The sequence below is a fragment of the Corapipo altera genome, unplaced genomic scaffold (assembly GCF_003945725.1).
Source record: "Corapipo altera isolate COAL_440 unplaced genomic scaffold, ASM394572v1 46, whole genome shotgun sequence".
Lineage (NCBI taxonomy): Eukaryota > Metazoa > Chordata > Aves > Passeriformes > Pipridae > Corapipo > Corapipo altera.
Window position 1 is genome coordinate 5,524,042 of NW_020884883.1, and position 21,913 is coordinate 5,545,954.

Consider the following 21,913-nt stretch of genomic DNA (forward strand, 5'->3'; position numbering starts at 1 on the left):
AGAACTGAACATAGGATTCAAGGTTTGGCCTTACCAGTGCATTATACAAATCATGGAAATTAGAGATGAGAAAAGAGTAAGTGACATGCTTTGGTATTTCCAATGCATACAATGAATGCATTAAATTTAGCAACAATGAAAGTACTGGGGACAAAAGTTCTAAAACTACACAGTACATCAGAGAAACTACTTAAACCATTCTCAGCAAGTTATAAGAACCAAATGCCAAGTACTACACACTATTAATATGTCAATTATTGAGAGAATATAAAATCTTATAAACATTTTCGTTGCCTTTGAAATATTACTGTTAACAGGAAAATATTTTCACCTAAAATATATTCTCCTATGAATATCTAAAATTGCTTCATACAGCAAAAAACCTCAACAAGGCAAAAGTTATCACGCCAGCTGTACAATCACTGGTCTTTCAATTGCACTACACCTGTCCATGATTAGAAGGGAAGAAATATTCTGCACATGATAAAACTTCTCACTGTGGAGTACTTGGTAAGTTCTAAAGGTTGCAAGCCAGCTCATAAGTTTGGTCAGGTAACTAGAAAAATTTTCAAGCAAATCTAGAGAACCTAGTGCTGAATTAAGCAATAATGAGCTGAGGCCTAGGGCACTTCTTGGGGATTAGCAACTAGATGAGAGGAAATGATGGCCTGAGGCACAGTTAAAGGCCAATAACCTCCAAACATCTGTTAATACACTAGGAATGGTCCTGCATTTCTATTGTTAATGTTATTCACTGGAAAAAGAAAAGCGTACTCAAAGTTGTAAAATATGTAAACATTTCTAAAATACACAGTATATGCCCAATAAACTTATCTAAATCAAAACATCTAAATTATTGAAGAGCTGCTGGATATCAACTGATAAGTAAGAACCATTCTTTAACTAGAATTTTGTATCAGGATTTAATTAGTTGGCCCAGGTAGTAAAACCACCACAGAAATCACAGTAGAAAGACACATTATAACCAATATTTGAAGAGCATCAGAAACAGCACAATCAAAAATATAACTGAGTATACATACTTAGTTAACTAAGTTTGTCTGCCTCTTCTTTTGTTACTGTTCTCATAAGTATTACCTGAAATGTAAAGAATCTGAATACTCCATGCCCCTTATGCCTTGGAATAATTTTTCCTTGAGTCTCATTCAGTATTACCATTAAGTAACGAACTCAAAACTTCACTGGGAATTGACAGCTCACTTCTCCCAGAGCTATGGCTCTTGAGTTCATTTTATGCAGCCCATTACAGACCATTATCAGAAGAACTGGTCACTCTATCCAATTCTAGGGACTTCTGTGGTGTGTTAGGCTTGGCTAACAGTTAGACTCCCACCCAGATACCTGCTCCTCCCAAGCATGACAGGGGGAGAAACCAGGAAGAACAGGAGTGAGAAAGCTATATGTCAAGATGAAGACAGGGAGCTCACTTACTAATTACTGTTCCAGGAAAAACAGACTTGACTTGGGTGAATTAATTAATCTACTGCCTCTTAAAATAAACAAGTACCTTCTTTCCCTCCTTTCCCAGTCTTAACTGCACCCCAGACCCCTGTGATCCCCTTCAAATGGGGCAGGGGGTCTGGGGCAGTGGTGGTTATGGGCAGTACATACTATTTCCTGTGAGACGCTCTTTGCATCTCACTCATTTCCTCTGCTTCAGCATGGGACCTTCATGGGACACAGTTCCTTCAGGAATATCCACCTGCTCTGGCATAGGTGCTCCAGAGGCTGCAGTGGATACCTGCTACAGCATGAAGCATCTTCTGTTTCTCCTGACCTTGGTCTTACCTCTGTCATTTCCTCTACTGCTCCTCCTCTTTCCATCCAGCATTTTCTCCCCTCTCTCAAACATTTTCACAGAGATGCCATCACACTGACTGACTCAACTGTGTCCTGCAGCAGATTCATTGGGACCAGCCATGCCTGGCACGGGCAACCGCTGGCCTCTTCTCAGAGGCCACCAATGCAGCCCTTCTGCTACCCAAGCCTTGCCACCTGCATTCAGTACAGCTTCTAACTCTTCTAGCCTCAGGCACTTGTTTCACTATGAATTTTACTGCAATTTAGTCACAAAAATTAAAATTGCTGTACAATTAGAAGTCTTGTACTCCTAAGTGCAGAGGAGACAGCCCAATAGAAATCGAGCCATGAAAGTCACTCAAATTTCAGTTTGAATTGTTAAACTTATGACCAGAAAGGACACAGCTTATTGTCAATAACTAATGATGAAAAATTCAGTTTATGAAGCTTCACATACACTTAACTGTGCATGTAGCAGTAGTCTCATTACAGGCAATTAAGGCTTAAAGACTTTTGTTTTACTTTTCTTCTCTTCTGCGGTTTAAAGATAGCTCCAGAAAATCTATAGATCCAATGCAACAAAAATATTTTCTTCACTAAACCAATCTGATTTAGTCATAAAATTTAGAAGAGCAATTTAATTTTCAGAAAACACACACAGCTTTCATTTGACGATATATCTTACCAATATCTTTACATTTTACTCACAGAAGTCTTCAACTTGACTATCACAATGTTCATATTCAACGGGGGGAGAAAGGAAGAAGAATGATTTTGGAACAACATTTAAAAAAACAGGGAAAAATTACAACTGACACTTGACAGAAAAATTACCTGATTATCATATCTAAGAGACTGGGTTCCAACCAAAAATCTTATTGCATCTGTTTCTGCTGTTTGAGGTGTTAAGGCTCGTGCCTAGGGAAGAAGAAAGCCATTAGAAAAGTTCAATTAATACAATCCATTAATTTCAGCAAAAATCTTGAAGCTTATATATCAATTATCATTTTAAGCATTTACATTCTTACAAACTGCAGATTTTCCTGCCCTTTATGTCCATTTTGCTTAATACACTTTTTGTGCAATTTCTCACATTTGTGAGGTGTGGAGAACATGCTGGTGCTAAATAAATCACCTGGCCTTCATTATAACAGTGATAATATTCAATATAGCGGTTCTTCTAAACTAATTCTCCTTTATCAACTGAAAAAACTCCATAGAACAGTGAAAAATTCTTAAATATGCTATCTACAATATCCAAGAAAGAGGTTGTTCTTTTAGAATTTTTCATACCACTCAGGTTGAAGATGCCCTCATGAAAAAAAAAAAAAATCATTAACCACCAAATTTAGAAAAAAGTTAAAAAACAAACCCCTTCTTTTCCACTCCAGACCATTACAGATAAGAATTGTCTGAATGATGGGAGAAATAATTTGTTATTTACATATCAAAATTTAGTAATAATCTTATTACTTTGTTGTATTATGTTAATGGGAATCTGAGACTCTCTGCTTTGCATCTTCAACTTGCACCAACTGCAGTCTTGGAAGAAGCAAAACAAAGCAGTTAAGGACCACAGGAGACACTGAGAAATAAGGTATAGGTTGAACTAAACCCACATCTGCTAGTTGGTACTAGTCATTTGCAGAGACTCTCTTGGCTAATTTTGAGTTAATGGGAGGTAAACTAACACTCAAAGGCACTTTTGGCAACCATAAGTTAACTATGAGGAATATCCACTACTTCTCCATGCAAAAGATATCCTAACAATATTGTTCAATATGATTTTTTTTTATCCAAACAGAAAATTTAATTTTTGCAAATCACATCCTATTTGACATAAAATACTTCAGATCTCTTCAGACACTAAAGCCTGTATTGCAAGCAAATATTTCAGAAGGATTCAGGCAAACTGTTGAATGGCCCTTCTTATTGCCATGTCATGCAGCTTAGTTACATTTTGGATTCAGGAACACTTCAATATAGTCCTATTTGAAACTTGTTGTTAAATTAATGTCAAAAAGCTGCCTAGAAGCTTGGAAGGGACTATCTGGAACACATTATATCATAATACCTAAATGTAGAGCAATTTAATTCTAGAATGGCAACTTGAAGTTATTTGACTTTACTTAAATAAAGCAAAGCCATCCAACTCATTATCTGGCTATAACAGTAAGAATCAACTAATTTTTCAGAATCATCTCTGAACTCCTACAAAGCAGATCCTTCTTTTCTGGCATCTGCAATGTGTGATTCAGACAACGTAATATTTTGCATAAGACGAAGCATAAAAAGTTTAAAAATGCAATAAGTTTAGTAAGTATAGGCTAATAGCCTATGCTCGCATTTATACATTTATAAAGGAAAAAAAGCACTAGAGAACATAATTCAATGAGTAGTTTGTGTTCAAAACACTCAAATACAGATTAGAGATCAGTGTGAATCCAAACCAATTTGTCTGTACTCTCCTATTTATGCAGCTCTTACTTACAAGAAGCTTAGTTGTTTCTGTCAATCAGAAACACTGTCTGAAGTCCACTGAGATGACTGCAGAGAAGCTTTTATTTTGTCTTGAACAGAATTTACATTTGCAGATCTTTGGCAGAGTTCCTTTTCACTCAAAAGGCCTGTTTTCACTTATTTTGAAGAAAACACTAGAAATAAGCCAACAGCTATGTATCTCTTTCAATCAAACAAGCTTCTGTTGTTTCTGTAAGTCAAAGAGAAGACCTCCAGGATGTTTAATAAAATAAAAAAAGATGGGTTGTCACCCCTTTTAAAGCTTTTTAAGTAAGTCTTATCATGCTGCTTTCAAAGGTTGGACACCAAGTGCCCCAAACACTATAAATACCTAGTAACATTTATGCATCAGCTTCTCTAGCTATTCCTTAACATATTTTTAACTTATTTCCCATTTTGCAGGGTGGGAGGAGGTGGGGAGGGGAAAATCGAAGGCCTGAGAAAAGTATTTAAACACATTTCACAACAGGAAACACACTATTGTTTATTTCCCAACATAAAAAACTACAACATGCCTACATACAATACAAGGTTCAAACTCATGAAGTGTTCATAAATCAGGAAGATCTGATTCATAAGAGCAATATCAGTACAGTGGACTTCCATTTGTCTCCTGCACAAAGATACGGATAATTTTGTCTAATCTGAGTTACTTTTAGAGAACAGGAAGTTATTTCAACAGATGAAGACACCAAGTAATCATTGTTATGAACAACATAACTGAATTTGGAGTGCTGTCAGGATCAAGGAAAGTGCCTTAAGTTTGTCATCTTGTACTCCAACATGTCAGAGCAGGTTGCAAATTACATCTTTCACAAAGCTTCCTGCCTCATGACTGCAGCTACTACATAGAAAATAAGCAAAAAGCATAACATAATGAATATGCGTTAAATTTAAACCAATAGAAATTATTATTTTTAAAAGTCTGCACCTACAGAACACTAAACTGCATATAGCCCAAAAAGGGTTTACTACAAGGCTTTCAAATAGGCTGGAGAGGGACTTTTCACAAGGGCACATAACGATAGGAAAGATGCAAACAGTGAGAAAACCAGTAATCCTTACACACACTGTCACAGCAAAATCCCATCTAACTGATAGTGCCAGACAATGCAACGACATACATAGTTAGATCATTTCATTTTTAAAGAAGGCCTAAGACCAGGAAAAAATACTAAAAAGCAAAAACATCATGAACAACAAAGAACTTTTTGGTTCCATGTCCAAATTTCGTATTTATCAACAGCCCTATGAGGAAATATGCCTGGTTCAAAGCAGGCAGTTTTATAAAACAGGACAAAGACCTAACTGCAAATCCACTACAAAAACAGGTATGCAAAGGACATGCAAAAGCCTAGATTACAAGCGTGAGAGGCAGTAGCAGAAAGATAAAGTAGAAGGAACAACAATCATTGTAACAGAAGTCAGGTAAGACTAACTGGAGACTGGGCATCACGTCCATGCCTACACCATGCTCAGTGTGGTGTCAGACAGAGATCACCTTCTACCTTGCCCTTGACCATTTAGGCCACTTCTAGAACAAGAAAAACCTCTGAGAGAAAAAACAGAACAGAGTCTGCAAAGTGAAAGGTCCTTGACAATAGCAACAGATGATCTGGAGGAACACAATGAGAAACTTCAAAAGGGTAAAGAAGGCCGGTTTAAAATAAGTGCATTATGGAACTGCAATGCACTAATTCTCTACACTTCATTCATAAGTTCTTCTGAAACTTTCCCTTCTCAACATCTTTTGCAATACCAGCCAAATGCACAAAGTTTTGGTGGGTTTTTGTGGTTCAGTTTGGGTTTTGGTTTGATTTTTGGTGGGTGTTTTTTTTTTTTTTTGACTATTATTATTTAGGGCAGTAATAGGCAAAGAAAAAAAAGAATCAGTACTTCTCCAACACAAATTTTCTCTTGCTCATGTATTGAACTGGTTTGGTATCAACAAACTAGAAAACAGACCCCAACATTTAAATACTTGTATTACTTTTAATACAAGCAGAATAATTCTGCAACACACGTATCATTTGAAATTCATACAATCAATCTGTACTATCAAACTGTGAACTTGCAATACAAAATGTAAGGACACAGTATTTGCAGTCCCTGAATCTGAACTTAAAGTTATTTGACTATCTGCTTATGCTGAAAACCAGAACTAGAATACTGCTACTTGGGGGATGGTGGAGAGAAGATGGATTTCCTGATACCTCATACTAGAAGCAAAATACAAGTTCCCTGACCTCCCAGACAAGCCCAGACTGCTAATGTCAGGAATGTTATTTTTCCCTTCTGGCATAATTTCAATTTTCAAGTAAGTATACTTGGATTTTTACTTAGGTAAGACAGCCTTGTTTCTCCCACCACAGTAGGAAACCCTCCCTCAGTGATTGTAATAAGCTGCAGTGACTCTATTGACGAAAGTGAAGAGGTTGGCAGCACACATGCCCAGGTGACCTTCAATGCTCTCAGACAGCTGCTTTCTCCAAGTCTTTCACAGCACAAGAATTCCCACCACTGACATATTTAGCGCACTGACCCTATTCAAAGTCTGACAGGTTCTGTAAACCCTCACAGCAACAAATGCAACCCTCACATAAAGCCTTGCATAGCACAATCCTCCTCACAAAACCCATTCATTTATCATGAACCATAAAAGTAACAATCACCATTTAAGAGTTTCTTGTAGTTCACATAACTGTATCTTCATATTGCCACTAGTCTGTACCATACCTAATATTAGCAAGATCTACTAATTGCTTGAGGGCCCTAAAAGAAATACTTTTCACCTGATCTACCTCATGCATTATGAAGATCTTTGGGGGATTAGTTAAGAGAGCTTTACCACTTAGCTACTTTTGTTCCTCTAGTAAAACTTGAAACACAAAAGGTTCAAAATATAGAGGATTGGCACTCATGAGGTAAGTAATCTCGGAGAAGAAAGAGAACTGACACAAAAGGCAGGAATTTCAGTAAGACATTATCATGTAGTTTCTTGAACTATTTTAATTTTCAAGATAAATCCTCCAGAGACAATGCTAAAGCTGTAGCAAAATCGTTATGTACATTCTGTTTAGGCCGCTCTCTCTGAACCCACAGGAGACCACAAAAGCTCTCCCAGGGAAGAGAACACCCCTGCCCATAGGAGCTATAGGCTCCCACACTGAGAACACAGCCAGCACGGGTTTCCCTGGATAACTTTCAAGTGACACGCATCTTGTCAGGAAGTCCCCTTTTACCCCCTCTTTCAATAAATCTATACCTGCCTTCGACTCGATCACAGGTAGGTCAGCTGAGCTATTCTCAATACATACTGATGACATAAGTATACACACGTTGTAGGAGACCTGTGGCCAATATATTTTAGTTGGTATTTTGCACTGCTTGAAGTTTCTTATTTCAGAAAATAACATTTAGCTTTAGGGAAATTAAGTTTCACCTTACTCCTGCAAACAGGTAAGTCCTAAAAATCAATAGTCTGTATTCAGATTAATAAAACCTGTTAACAACTAACAGACAATACAATACAGGGCAAGTGTTGCTTATTCAAAGAGCAGGACAAGACCACAATGCATTACACAAACTCTGACAAAGCATTACTGCACTTTTTCCAAGCCTGCTTCAGCCAGAGCCCATCTCAGAGTGCTGCTGGAGCTGTCTTTGTGCAGTACAGCCCTGTGCTCTGCTGTCCTTGCCTCCTGCTCATTATCCTTCTGCCTTGCAAGTCCATGTGCTTTTGACATTTAATACACAATAGGAGTGGTCTGGTATGCTGAAATTCAGCTCAGTGTTGTGGTATCCCCAAAATCCATTACATGTGCCAAACACATGCTCCATAATTATCACACTCTGGCACAAGCAATGTTCCTCTTCCCTCACCCATGCTTTTAAACAAGAAAGATGTGTATGTATGGTCAGTCTTTGTGAATGAAGATTTGGAAAGGTCTCTACCCTTTGAGCCTGCACAGTGGATTTTTTAGGTGAGACACAGTGTGCACTGAGCTGAGCCCACCCTTTAATCTTAAGGTTCATCTGCTGGGGCTGAGCAAGCTTGGACAGTGGCAGTGAGGTCCTCAGGACGTAGGTTTGTTTAGAGTGATCTTCTCTTAGATGGATGGCCTTACAGGGCTGATGAGCTCCATCTGCCCAGTGGAGTTTCCCTGACTGGGAATCGAACCTGGGCCACAGTGGTGAGAGTGCTGCATCCTAACCACTAGACCACCAGGGGTCCCCAACAAGAAAGATGTAGTCTTGAGCCAAATACCTATCCCCAAAAGCACCTCTATACATTGCTCATTTCAGGCCTATAAGCATCATTCAGTCAAGTTTAAACTAAGGCAAATACAGTATTTTGAGACATTCAGTATGCTTACACACCTGCTCAAAACATCGCTGTTTAAACCCTCAATAATAACATGGAGAAAATCGTGACTCCCTGAAAATGAAAGCCAATTCAACACAGGGTAGACATACCAGATACTCCAGGTTAGACAGTAAAACCTACATCAACTTTACACTGGACAAGAAGCACATAATTTCAGTGACAAAACATAGCACTTAGCGATACCCCTGGGACCTCATTCATCACATTTTTATAACTGAGAATATTGATGAATACTACCAAGGTTCATTTTAGAAGAACAACCTTTCAGTATTCTTCAACATCTTCATAAATTACTTGGACACAGGACTGGAAGAGATACTAAGCAAGCTTGCAGATGACCCAGAACTGGGAGGAGCTGTTGACTCCCTCAAGGGCAGGGAGGCCCTGCAGAGAGACAAATTAGAGGACTGGGCAATCACCAACCACATGAAGTTCAACAAGGGAAAATGCTGGATTCTGCAGCTGGGATGGGGCAATCCTGGATGTAGATACAGACTGGGGAATGAGATACTGGGAAGCAGTGCCATAGAAAGGGACCTGGGGGTCCTGGTTGACGACAAGTTGAATATGAGTCAGCAGTGCCCCGGCAGCCAGGAGGGACAACCGTGTCCTGGGGGGCATCAGCAAAGCATCACCAGCGGGTCGAGGGATCGTCCTGACCTGCTCTGCACTGGGGCAGCCTCACCTTTAATATCGTGTGCAGTTTTGGGCATCTCAATATAAGAAAGATATTAAGGTATTAGAAAGTGTCCAAAGGAGGTCAATGAAGATGGTCTAGAGCCTTGAGGGGAAGCCACATGAGGAGCTGCTGAGGTCATTTGGTCTGTTCAGCATGGAGGAGACTGAAGGGAAACCTCATTGCAGTCTACTATTTCCTCATGAGGGGAAGAGGAGGGGTAGGCACTGATCTCTTCTCTGTGGTGACCAGTGACAGGACCCAAGGGAATGGCCTGAAGTTGTGTCAGGGATGTTTAGTTGGATAAAAAGATTCTTCACCCAGAGGGTGGTTGGGTGCTGGAGCAGCCTCCCCAGGGAAGACAGAAGAAGCCTGACAGAATTCAAGAAGTGTTTGGATGACACACTCAGGCACATGGTGTGACTCTTGGGGATGGCTGTGTGCTGGGCTAAGCACTGGAATTGATGATCCTTGTGGGTTATCCAAATCAGCATATTCTGTGATTCTGTGAAATGTTCTGCAGCTACTCTTGTTGGTCTGTATCCATCGTCATGAGCCACAGTCACATCACTCAGTCCTCAATTCAAGTAGCAACTCACATTTTCATTCACCATCCATCTGTAATTTTCTCATTTTCACTACAGTCAGATGATCGGAGCAAATATGGTGGGATATTGTCTTTAAAAAAGTCACAAAAAGAACGATGCACCCTAAAGTTCACATATAATTTGTATTGTCTGTACAATGTTCATACAGCTCACAGACACATTCAAGAGACGAAAAAAACACTCCTAAAACCTATGTTTTTGGGGTTATATGAACATTCAAAACAGCACAAACAGAAGTTCCAGATGTCAGGTAAAACAGGAGGAACTAACCAGCTCAAAAATTTAACTAATCATGCAGAAAACTATCACTAGTTTTATTCTTGTTTTGCTGTTAGATGTTTAGCTTCCCCCTTATCTCCACCCCAGACAAAAGCAAACCAAAATTGTTTCTCACTGTTACTTGGTAAAACTTTTTCCACAATACTTACACTTGCTAAGTAGTGATAAACAGTTCTATAACTGCTCAGAATATCTTTACTTTTCATTCTCGAGTGTTAGAACTTTCTGTGAGTGACATGGCCCTAAGTAAGACTCTCCTGTTCCACTAAATCTTTTTTTGATGAAAACTGGATTAAAAAAAAAAGGAGAAAAATGTATTTATTCATTACTCTAAGTTACCTTACTTATGCCAATACATCAGAACACATTCTGCACATGGAAATGAACAGAAATAATTTTAAGTTAATTGGTGGATAGCACCCTAGTAGGAATCAGCTTTAAGTTCTTATAAACCCAGCCACATCAGATCAGATGAAAAGCATATCTGCAAACTACACTTTGTCAGTGGCCAAAGACAGATTCTTCTTGACTGCTGGAGACATGTTGCTTCTCAGTCCACAATCCCTCTTGTAGTTTCTACATGTCACCGTTTAGTGAAATATAATTTTTATTTGCAACAAGAGTAAGAAGATCCCTTCCTCCTTTTAATTACTTTGTAATTTCAAAGTCAACTTTGAATAAGCTTGTCATAGAGCTGAAGTAAAGACCGGACATTTTTTAAAAAAACACAAACAAATCCCAACCCAACCATAAGAAACAAAGACAAAATTTTTTAAACTTGGTTGAAAAATTAGTCTGAAGAGATGCTTTCAGACAAGAAGCAGTAATTGTGATGATGCAGCTAACCATTATTATCTAGCAACACAGAAGAAATGAGGCTTAAAAAAAGAAATTAACTTTCTTATTAGACCTGGAGACACAAGTTAGAAAGACCAGACTAGTTTTAGGTTTAAGTCTCTCCATTAAAATCTCTCCATTTTCAGAAAGTACAGAGATGTGATTTGTTTTAAAGCTACACTGGGAGTTAATGGAGATCAGAAATAAAACCCTCACGTCTATGCCCCTTTTCCAGCTTACCCATAAACCATCTCTTCTTTCCTCACCTTCTCTCCAAGTGATCTGTACTAGCAGTAATTTCCTTTTATTATGGCCACTTTCTTCATCCATTTTCTTTAATCCTCCTGCCAGACAACCCTGTTTACATACCTGGCAGAAGAGAAGAGGTCTCTAGGAGATACATGGTTTGGTGGGGGGCTGGGGTGGGGGAAGCACAGGTCCATGGAGGTTCCAGACAATACACAGACTAGCCTTCCAAAATTGCTGGAAGACTCACTATATATGACCTACTAGAAAGGAGCTACGAATTTTAAGTACAGGATATATATTCTATACTGAAATCTCTTTTGCAGAATAAGTTTTATTAATTTTGAAATAAGAGTTACAGCTATCTGTAGACAATCACAAAATGATAGCATATCATCAGACTTCAGTACATTCAACATTTAGAACAGGTGAATTTTACATACCAGCTCCTGTACAAGAGGAAACCAAACAAATACACAATTTGCTAAGGAGATCTATTGGTGTAGTCTGACTACAGAGTACATGGCTCAGTAGCCAGGACACCTCTTACAAAGAACCTTTGTGTACTACTTTCCACAAGTACTTTAGTAAAGGTGCCTAAAAAAAAGTGCTTGTGTAGATATTTACATTCATTCATCTACTGTAGAATGAATTGTTCTGTTAGGAGGTGCTGTGTTTTTTCTGCAGCTATTACTCTATATTACAATGATGATAAGCCAGCTGTTGCCAAAGAGAACATGTAACAGCTGGGTAAAGCCCTTATTGGGGGAATCATGAGTTAGGGTCCCGCTCACCCATCCAGTTACCTTCCTGTTTGTTTTCCCAGAACTTGTAGGAACCTTATTAAACACCTGTGTTCCTCTAAGGAGATGACGAATAAATTCCTAAGCTAGACAGTTCCATTTCCTTATAGGCATAACCACTACCATGATGGACAGATTTGTTCCACGGGACAAATGCACAGACATGGAACTCACAGCAAGAGATCGCACAAAGATCATGTAACTTACAGCAGGATGTAACCAACTAAAATTCGCAACTTACTGGAAACAGTTTCATGCTCTCTCCTTACAAAAGCGGTTTTAGTCATTTTTTTCTTTCTGAGAAGGCAGAATGAACTACAGGGATCTCTTCGAGACTGAGGTGTTTTCGTGCCACCCCAGAGCCCGGCAAAGGCTTCTCCAGCGGTGGACCAGGCGCGGTGACAGGGCAGGATTCCCCCCAGCGCCCTTGAGGGAACGAGTCCTGCCCTGGCTCCGCAAGCAGCGGGTTCTGGAGCGGGGACTGGCTCCCGCCCCCTGCTCAGGTACCTTTAAAATACCCGACGCAGCCTCCGAGAGCCGGCGGTGCCCGCGATGCTGCTCGGGGGAGCGAGGGGACGCCCGTGTGCTCTCCCCTGCCCCACCACACACACGCGACCCCGCAGCCACCGCCTTCCCGGAGGCAGGACCGGCACTGCCAGTCCTCCCTCATCCTCCCGTCCGCACTCACCTGGAACTCCAGCCCGTAAATCACCGGCGCGTCGTCCTCCATTGCGGCCCCTCAGCCCCGCCGCGCACCCCCGCCCGCGCCCGATGCTTTCTGGCCCTCGGCGCAGCCCGTTGCCAGCCGCTTCCGGGAGCTGCGCGCGGCCCGGCCCTCGCGCAGGCGCCGTGAGGGGGGAGCGGCGCCGGGGGAGGTGGCGGCGGCGCCGAGGTGACAGGATGGCGTGGAATGGGATGGGATGGAATGGGACATATGGGATGGAATGGGACGGGGGCGGCCGCGCAGCTCTCATACTGCCGGAGGGCGTCCGGGTGGGCGGGTGTCGCTGGGGCTGCTCCGGGTGGAGGCTGCGCCCCCGCCCCCGCGGGGCGGCCGGGCCGGGGCACCCGCGGTGGCACCGGAGGCAGCGCCGAGCCCAGCCCAGCCCAGCCCAGCCCGGGGCCGCGGGGGTGCTGCAGCTCCGCCGGGCGCTGGTCCCTCTTGTCTAGCCCTGCGCTGCCCTTCGCTGGAACGGGGACCGAGCTGGGCTTGCGAGCTTTGAAGCAAATATGGAGGCCCTGGAACAGGTTATCCAGGGAAGTTGTAGATCCCCATCCGTGGAGGGGTTCAAGGCCAGGCTGGATGGGGCTCTGAGCAACCTGGTCTAGTTGAAGGTGTCCCTGCCCACGGCAGGGAGGTTGGAACAAGATGATCTTCAAGATCTCCTTCCAACCAAAGCATTCTATTAAATTGTTTTGCCTGTGTTCAGTGGAGGCCTTTGCTTTTCAATCCCAATATTGTTGCGATGTGCAGAAAGGATGGAGAGAATATATTTCCAAAATTAATTTATTCTGTGGTTAGATGTTAAATGAAAGATGTCATATAGTGAAATTGCTATATTTTTAAAGCAAGAATTTTAGCGTTTATATGATTCTTAGGAGTTTCACTGTGACACCTGACCAGCACCAGAGAAACAAAACTAATTCTTTTTTTGGTGGATACTTTTCCCTCTTCAGTTACCATGGAGAATAATGAAAGTAATGCTAAGGATGCAAAGAGCACCTCAGATGAAGATGATAACAGAGACATAGTCCAGCAGAAAACTCAGGAGGAAATTCTCTTTCATGAGGAAACCATTGATCTTGGTGGAGATGAATTTGAGTCTGAAGGGAACGAAACTGTATCAGAAGATTCAAATAATTTTGTAGACAAACTTAATGAGCAAATGATGGAGAGTGTAATTATTTCAGATTCACCAAACAATAGCGAAGATGACACAGGTGAACTTGGTTGTCTCCAGGAGATTGTACAACAAATGGAAGCTAAAGATAATAAAAAAACAGAAGCAGAAGTGGATAAAGAGGAGTTTTTAAGTAATGAGAGTGAAACTGAACATGAAGAAACACCCAAAGACATTTCTGAGATTGGAACAGATGATCAGGCATCTTTGAAGGAAGAATCAATTCAGGAAGCAGTGAAGGAGGAACCAAAGGTGGAAAACAACAATTCTGTTGATAAAAAACCAAATAATATTGATGAAAGCAAACCTGAGGACCAAATATCGTCCCCCAGTACTAGCAAACCTTCTTCTGAGGCTGAGCCTATTCCTGTGTGCACCATCTTTAGCCAAGCAAACAATGTTAGTACCCAGCCACAGTTGTTCCTACCTGATGGTTTTGAACCTCAGATGGTAAAATCTCCCAGTTTTGGTAGTATAATTGAGACTCCAGTGAAGTCTAATCCACAGGTGGTTCAACCAAGTCCTAGTCTGAGCAAGTTTTTTGGTGACACTGTTAACACTAATACTTTAGCTTCTGATTTTTTTGATTCATTTACCACATCCAATTTTATTTCTGTTAGTAATCCCAATGCAAGCTCTTCAGTTCCAGAACAAATGTCCTCTCTTGCTAACGGTGGAGATGGTTCCTGTGCTTCATCTAACCCTACTTTCCCTGTGCGCAATGGGAGACCTGAAGCAGGTGGTCCTCCCTCATCTCTAGAAATAACTCAATCCCCCAAGCCATTCTCACAAATCCAAGCTGTTTTTGCTGGGAGTGATGACCCATTTGCCACAGCCTTAAATATGAGTGAACTAGATAGAAGAAATGATGCTTGGCTTCCTAGTGAAGAAACAAGGAATGTTCTCATTTCAGTTGCCACACAACAATACAGCACCGTGTTCATAGATAAAGAGAATCTTACCATGCCTGGATTAAAATTTGATAATATCCAGGTAAGAGCCTGTTACTGCATCTTAGTCTATGATTATATTTTAGAAATACTGTGTAAGAGCTATCCAGTAATGTGTATATCATAGTGCTTCCTATTGCTGATGGTCACCATGTGTGTATTACTTCAAACCTAATAAAAGTCAGCGTCACTGCCTACTCATAACGTAAAAGGGATAAAACCAGATCTAGTTTATTCACAGTGACATTTGTTGGGTACATTGAAAACCAGTGTTGACAATTTCCTTAGAATCCAAAGCTGGTTGTATTTTTAAGTACTTTGTTTCTGGTCCTCCTAGTTAGTAAGATAATGCTTGAATTTGGAATATATACAAAACCTCTATGCTGTACTCCAGTGTGAAAAAAGACAGCTTTGTTTGTTTGTGGAATTCACTGTTGCAACCAACTGGGAAATAAGATTTTTTCACTCATGTTCACAGTGTTCTCAGTAATTTTAACACTAACTGAAATTGCATCTTTTCTATCTTCCCTAAACAGTGGAAAGGTATAACCTGTAAGAAAGATTGAGTGCTGCAGCAAGGCAGTGGGAAGGGATAACCCCAAAATTAAAGGGAAAACTCCAAATGAGATCATGAAGCAAAAAATATAGCAGTGAAAACTCAATTTTTTGCTTCTATCAGAGTTTCCAACTGCTGAGAAGGCATAAAGTTTTTTTTTCAGAATTTGAGAAATTTCACTCAGATCTATTCAGGATTTCTAATGAAGCAATTTTATCCTGGCCAAGACTATCGTAATGTTTTGGGGTTTTTTCTTGAAATAGGCTAATCCTACTCTTTGATATCTATGTCTCTGGATAATAGAATTGTTGTTTAGATAGATGGTGTTGAGGGTTTGAATATTTTAATCTTTAAATGTGAGTAACAAAGATTATCAGTCAATAGTCTAATGCAAAGCAGAGAATAGTCTGCAGTAACTTCCTAATCTGCAGGAGCTATTAGAAAAGTTTCTGGAATGAATTGGGTCCAGATTTGTAGCTAAATTAACTGACAAATCTTAGTTTTCTGTCACAATCAATAAATTATACCAGTTTTAGACATATGCCATGCTGCTGCTGCTTCTTGGGTCAATTTTATCTTAAAACGTTTGTTTGTGTCACAGAGCCTGAAAAGTAGCATGAATGAAAACACTGTGATAGAAAGCTGCTACTCCTCCTGTCCTTCCCACCTTGCCCAAAATATCCCTTAGACCTTGATGAGTTATTCAAGAGTGTGTGCTATGCCTCTCCTGACAGCTAATGGGATGGACAGAAGGAATGATCCCTTCTGCAGGCTCCAAGAATGAGGGCTTCCTTATTGCAGGGCTTCTCTTTCACAATAGTTCTTGCTCACTTTCTTCAGTCCAGTCATCGATTAAAGGCTTGTTTGTGCTGATGATTCCCTAGATCTGGCCATGTGCATATATGCAGATGTACCATTTAGTACATAATTTAAAAGAAGATGTTTGGCAATATAAGTAGTCTCATAGATATGTCAGCAGGGACAAGTTTTGAAGTGCTTTATGTTTAGGCAACTTTCCTCACTTTCAGTTACTGCTTTTCAGTGGCCTGAGTGCATGACTTGACTGACTTGACATCCCCTACTTTGGTACATTGTTCCATACCCTGCTAGTATGCAAACTGTGTATTTAACTGAAACCATAATTGTAGAGTACTTGAAATGTCAACTGAAACATTGTGGGAGGCGTGTTTTCAATGTTAAAGCAGCTTCCAACAATAGTCATTATGGCTTTGGTATGAATAGTTTGCTAATGTAAATGTTAATCCAAGATGTTAAACCAGGCTGCATGCAGTGGACAGAGAAGTTGGTTGTAAAGTGCATTTACATTGAGTGAACTGCAAATGTGCTTCAGGGAAGGACTGAAATTTTGCATGATGTATATCGAAGAGCTTGATCCTTTACTCTTTTCCCTGCTTACTCAGAAAGTGTTTGCGTAACAAGTGTATTGTCTGAAAATTTTTTCAGATAGGTTTTATGTGGATAAATCATGCCAAGAAAAATACTGAATATTTTTTATTTCAACTGCTTTTGGTGATCGTTCAAGAAGCATTATTTTTAAATTATCTTGGATTGTGAATGGTACAGATTGTCTGCACCTGTGTTCTTCGAGTGTCAGAACGAGTCTGAGTGCAGCTTTTTGTGCTCTTTCCATTATGCCTTTTTTCACGAGTTGCTGTCTGCTGTCCTTTGTTTCATTATGTTCATTTTTGCTGTTTCATTCTTCAAAGTACTGTTGGGTCCAAAATGCTATTGAGGGAGATTAGGAATTCTTCTGTATTCATGTAATTTTGCACACAGTCTTTTCTTAATCCTTTGGACTCTTCTATCCAAAAGATGGATATCTTATTTATTCATAGGATAAGTGACAGCATTAGAGGTAAAGGATTTCCATGTAGTGAAAGAGTAGTTGCAGTCTCATTCTTTAAACACAAATATATTTCCCATCATTGTCCACGGGGAAAGTGCCAACATTTAGTATCAATTGTCTTTACATAGCTGTATTTTATTAATTTCATCTTTTTTTTTAAGCAAAAAGCTATTGAGCTCAGGTAGCCCAGTTCCTCTGACTGATTCTTGCAGTTAGTTCCTTTGAAATTAAGAACACTTATTGAAGGATTGCTGTTTACTTTGTTCTGTGATTTCTCAAGTTTATTTTCTGTGGCTATGTAAGGCTAGTTTATTGTGTGCATGTTTATCTTTGATCAGTAGCTTGCACCTTTCAATGTTAATAGACATTGTGAAAACCCATAAAACTGATTGTGTTTCATAAGATCTTTGAGGAATATTTTGTAAGATCTGTGAGCAATAATAATGTGAGAAGCAGATAAACCCAAATGTGTCAATGCTAACTGAAACCGGTTAGAATATACCAAGAATATACCAAGTTATGTGGAGTAAATGTAGAAATTTTCATTACAATGCTGTAAATACACGTGCAGTTATATTTATTTCACACAGAAAGTACTGGAAAATAAGTATTTCTCTAGAGGAAAGAACTATGTTGCTGAGCTTAATTCTACATCTTATTATGCAAAAATAATGTTTAAAAGAGTCTTGTTATGTGTCTTGTTTCTGTTCCATGAACGCCAAGGGTGATGCAGTAAAAGAGTTAATGCTTCGCTTCTTGGGGGAGCAAGCTGCGGTGAAGAGACAAGTTTTGAACACCAGCTCTGTGGAGCAGTCATTTGTGGGCTTGAAACAGCTAATTGTAAGTAACAATCTTTGTAATTTAGTATGTATTAAATACTATGCTTCCCTAAAGATAACTGAGAATTACTGAATGTGTGGAGAAACTGGGGAAAAAAATCTACAAATCAGTCTATCCGTGATCCTGCCATAATACTCACCAAACTACAGTAATTTTTGAAGGGAATGACGCTGGGATTTAAATATTTGGTTTTAAATCATGCAGTAAACATTTTTTTAATATACAAAAGTTAGAAAAAAGGTTATCCTAAGTGACTGTAATTTTTTTTGTGTGTTGTAAATGGTTGTAAAACAGATTTTAATCTCTTTTTTATTTATCTGCATACGTATTTATGTTTTCACCTGAGTGTTTTACAAAAGGCAAGATGTACAAGTTGTAAATGGTAATGCCTAATTTTTTACTTCAGTGCAGGAAAACTAAAGTAAATTGCTTCCAAAGGAAAGCTTAATTTAATCCTTTAATTAATGTAAATATTTCTGTCCTGTAAATAGTCGCATCTGGCAGCCGCATGAACCTTCCTTCTACCATTGTGTTCCTGTATGAAACTCATTACTATTACATAACTGAACCTTATTTAGTCTGGTGACATGACAAGGTATTTTTGACTCATTTTATTTTTGAACAAAATGAATGAAAAATTACTGAGGAAAAGCTGTGAGGAATTACAAGTGTTAGTACAGTCTGTATTTGATATTTAACATCTTTTAATCTAAGCGTGTGACTTGACTTGTAAAGCTTCAAAAGAGACAACTTTTTTGTCATGTTAGGAATACTCTGGGCGGTTTCAGCAAGCACTGTTAAAGGAATTCAGCGGTGATTTTGGAAACTAAAGCCGAAAAACAGATTGTGATCTCCATCCTAGAGACAGATATTTTTCAATTTGTCTCAATGTTTTGCTTAGCTTGAGAGTTTGGAGGGGAAAACAAAATCTTATGGGGAAATCTTGTACCCATCAGTGTCTAAGCAGGACAAGTGTTTTTTCTGCACTTTCTTTCCCTCTTCCAGAAGGGGAATGGGGAACATTTTCCTGTTTAGCCTGGTAGTTGGTGTCTATGCAAGATGTTCTGGGCTGCAGACAACCTTGTAGCTTAAATACAGTGCTGCTGCTGATACTGTTTTAGTTTTGAACATGCTCTTAAGCTCCAGAAGAGCCGTGTTAAGGTTCTTATGCTCAAGGCAGCGAAGCTAAGGAGGCAGTATGCAGCTGTAGCATCTTTTGCTACCTGTAGATCATTTTTATTTAAAAACTTGTCTTATTAGAAGGGTTGGGGGTTTTATAAAATTGCAGCCATTCAGCTAGAAGTCAGAATGTTCTTCAATTTTCAAGGCTCTCAATCATTAGCTGTTAATTTTTTTTTATGATACCATATAACTATTTCTCAGTTTCATTTGCAGAATTTTGTTTCTTTTTATGATGATAATTAGTTGGTCATTTTTTTCCCTTGCAAACATTGCTGTTTTTTTCTGAAATTCTAAATGTAGAAAATTTATTTCTGATTGACAACAGTCTTTAATGTTTGAAAGAGATTTCAGACTTAGAAACATTAAAATCCCATGCTAGATGATACTAATTAAAAGTATATATACTTTTTAATACATAGGCCAGAATGACATATAATAAGTATTCTGTCACCAATCACCAATTTTACATTGTTTATGAGTGAATTCCTGACCACATATGTGCAGTGAATAAATCTTTTGATGCAAAGGACCACTTACAGGACATATTTTCATTTAAGATCTGGTTAAAGACTGATGCACATTGGCAATATTGCTACGCAGTTTCCATACCATTACAATTTTTTTCCTTAGGAGTTTATTTGGTATCCTTGAACTACACACGAACATGAGAATTAGTGAGATTGTTTATCACTCAACTCAATCCCTTGCAGCAACTCAAAAGACTGTATTTCAAATGGGTCCACAGTACAGAAGAGAAATGCTTGGAATTAGGATAGACTTCAGCTTCAGACTGATACCTGTTATTTAAGAGTTTACCTGTGAACTGATGTCCAAACCCTGAAGTCTATAGAGGTCTAATAACACAGTCACTGATCACATCTAAATTTAGTCTCAAGAATTGTCACATGTTGTAGGAAGACACCAGTGGCAGGTGAAACAAAAAGTGAATGTTAGGTTCTGTTCTGAAAAACTGGTTAGGTTAGAATTCTCAGATGATCTTGGGTGGACTCCATTGTATTATGGAATGGAAAAAATATAGAAAAAAAGAATGCTATTCCAGGTTTGTCTGCTTCAGAGGAAACCACTTCATTAGTATCTGGTTACTGTTTTAATCCTGTGTGGATGGGAAAAACATACTAAATGGCTCATTAGTATCCCAAATCTTCATACCAAGGGTCTCCAGCTGCAATTCTGAAGCTTCTCTATACAATTGCTTCTCTTTTCCTATTTGTCTATTTTAAATAATAAACAAAAAAACACTACTGCTAGTTTCAAAGGCTATTCCAGAACTTCATTCCTTTGCTTGCTAATCAAAGGAATTCTAATCAGTCCTCTCTCAAAATCTTTCTTTCTAATCGAAGCTAAAGTTGTTTACAACAATTTAAGTGTTTTGGTCTCATGTTGCTTTTTAAGTAATTTTCTTTTCTCAGTATTTACTTCCTCTCCCCTGCTGCTTTGTATGGGTAAACAGCAGTGGCAATTCCAAAAATAACCCATCTCTAGTAATCTAGTCATGGATACCTTCACAAGCATCTTAGGAGCTCTTCTCAGAATCTCTTCCAATTGAAGCCAACATCTTTTTGTTATCACTGCCCAGAGTGCACATTACATTGTAAGTTACACAACTTTGCAGGTTAAAGATCTCGTGTGCTGACACTGTGAATCATCTTATCCCTCTTTGGTGATGTGCTCCTTACATGTAGTGACAGTATTTCCTAGATTACATCCAGAAATGCAGATACCAGCTCTTTTCACCAGGATCACAAAACTGTATTTTAAATTTGATAGATTCCAGTGTGCATGATAGAGTAATAACTTTTCACATCCATTTAAGTTAAAAGCAATTCTGTGGGTAAGATGAAATTTCTACTTGCAGCAAAGAATGTTGGAGGCTGATGTCCTTTTGTGGGAATCAGAGTGCAAAGTCTGCAAAAGTTTCCTGAAGTACAATTAGTTGTTAGAAAACAAAAGTTACCAAGAAGTTAGTAAGCTGAGCTTCCAGAGGTGCACCTTTTCTGATGAAACCACCAACAGGAGCATCATGCCTAAGACAAATTCTTGTTCAGCAGGAACTGAACTAAGGTTATTAAACTTGGTTAACAAAATTGTTTTGGTCTGTAGTTGTTTTGAGTGAGATTTGTACCAGTAAACCAAAGATAGTTTATTGAACAACTGTACTTTCGCATTTTGAATTTCTGCTATCGAATGGGTAACAGTGAATTGGAAATGTTTTACTGGTAGGGTAATGGTGTGAATTGGTGTAGTTGAATTAGTTTTATAACTTTGAGGCTTGTAAGAGATACAGGAGTGCTGGGGCAGTTCAGCAAAATAATTCTGTAATAACTAGTGAATAGAATTATACATCTGTACAGGGAAGGTTTTTATATTTTTCAACTGAAAGCAAAATATCTTGAGTTTTCAGTTTCTAAAAAGTTTTATC

General features: G+C 39.2%; 2 protein-coding genes across 2 annotated transcripts in view; one reads left to right on the plus strand and one right to left on the minus strand.

Moving 5' to 3' along the window:
* Nucleotides 1-12,997, minus strand: part of EIPR1 (EARP complex and GARP complex interacting protein 1) — a 74,975-nt gene extending 61,978 nt beyond the window's left edge. Inside the window, exons 1-2 of the mRNA XM_027641100.1 lie at nt 12,866-12,997; nt 2,656-2,739 (exon numbers count right to left, since the gene is read on the minus strand). Coding sequence (XP_027496901.1) covers nt 2,656-2,739; nt 12,866-12,907 — 126 coding nt within the window. The 5' untranslated portion in view covers nt 12,908-12,997. The remainder of the gene's footprint in view (nt 1-2,655; nt 2,740-12,865) is intronic.
* Nucleotides 12,986-21,913, plus strand: part of TRAPPC12 (trafficking protein particle complex 12) — a 48,496-nt gene continuing 39,568 nt past the window's right edge. The window contains exons 1-3 of the mRNA XM_027641099.1: nt 12,986-13,069; nt 13,855-15,071; nt 18,175-18,291. Of these exons, the coding sequence (XP_027496900.1) occupies nt 13,860-15,071; nt 18,175-18,291 (1,329 nt within the window). The 5' untranslated portion in view covers nt 12,986-13,069; nt 13,855-13,859. The remainder of the gene's footprint in view (nt 13,070-13,854; nt 15,072-18,174; nt 18,292-21,913) is intronic.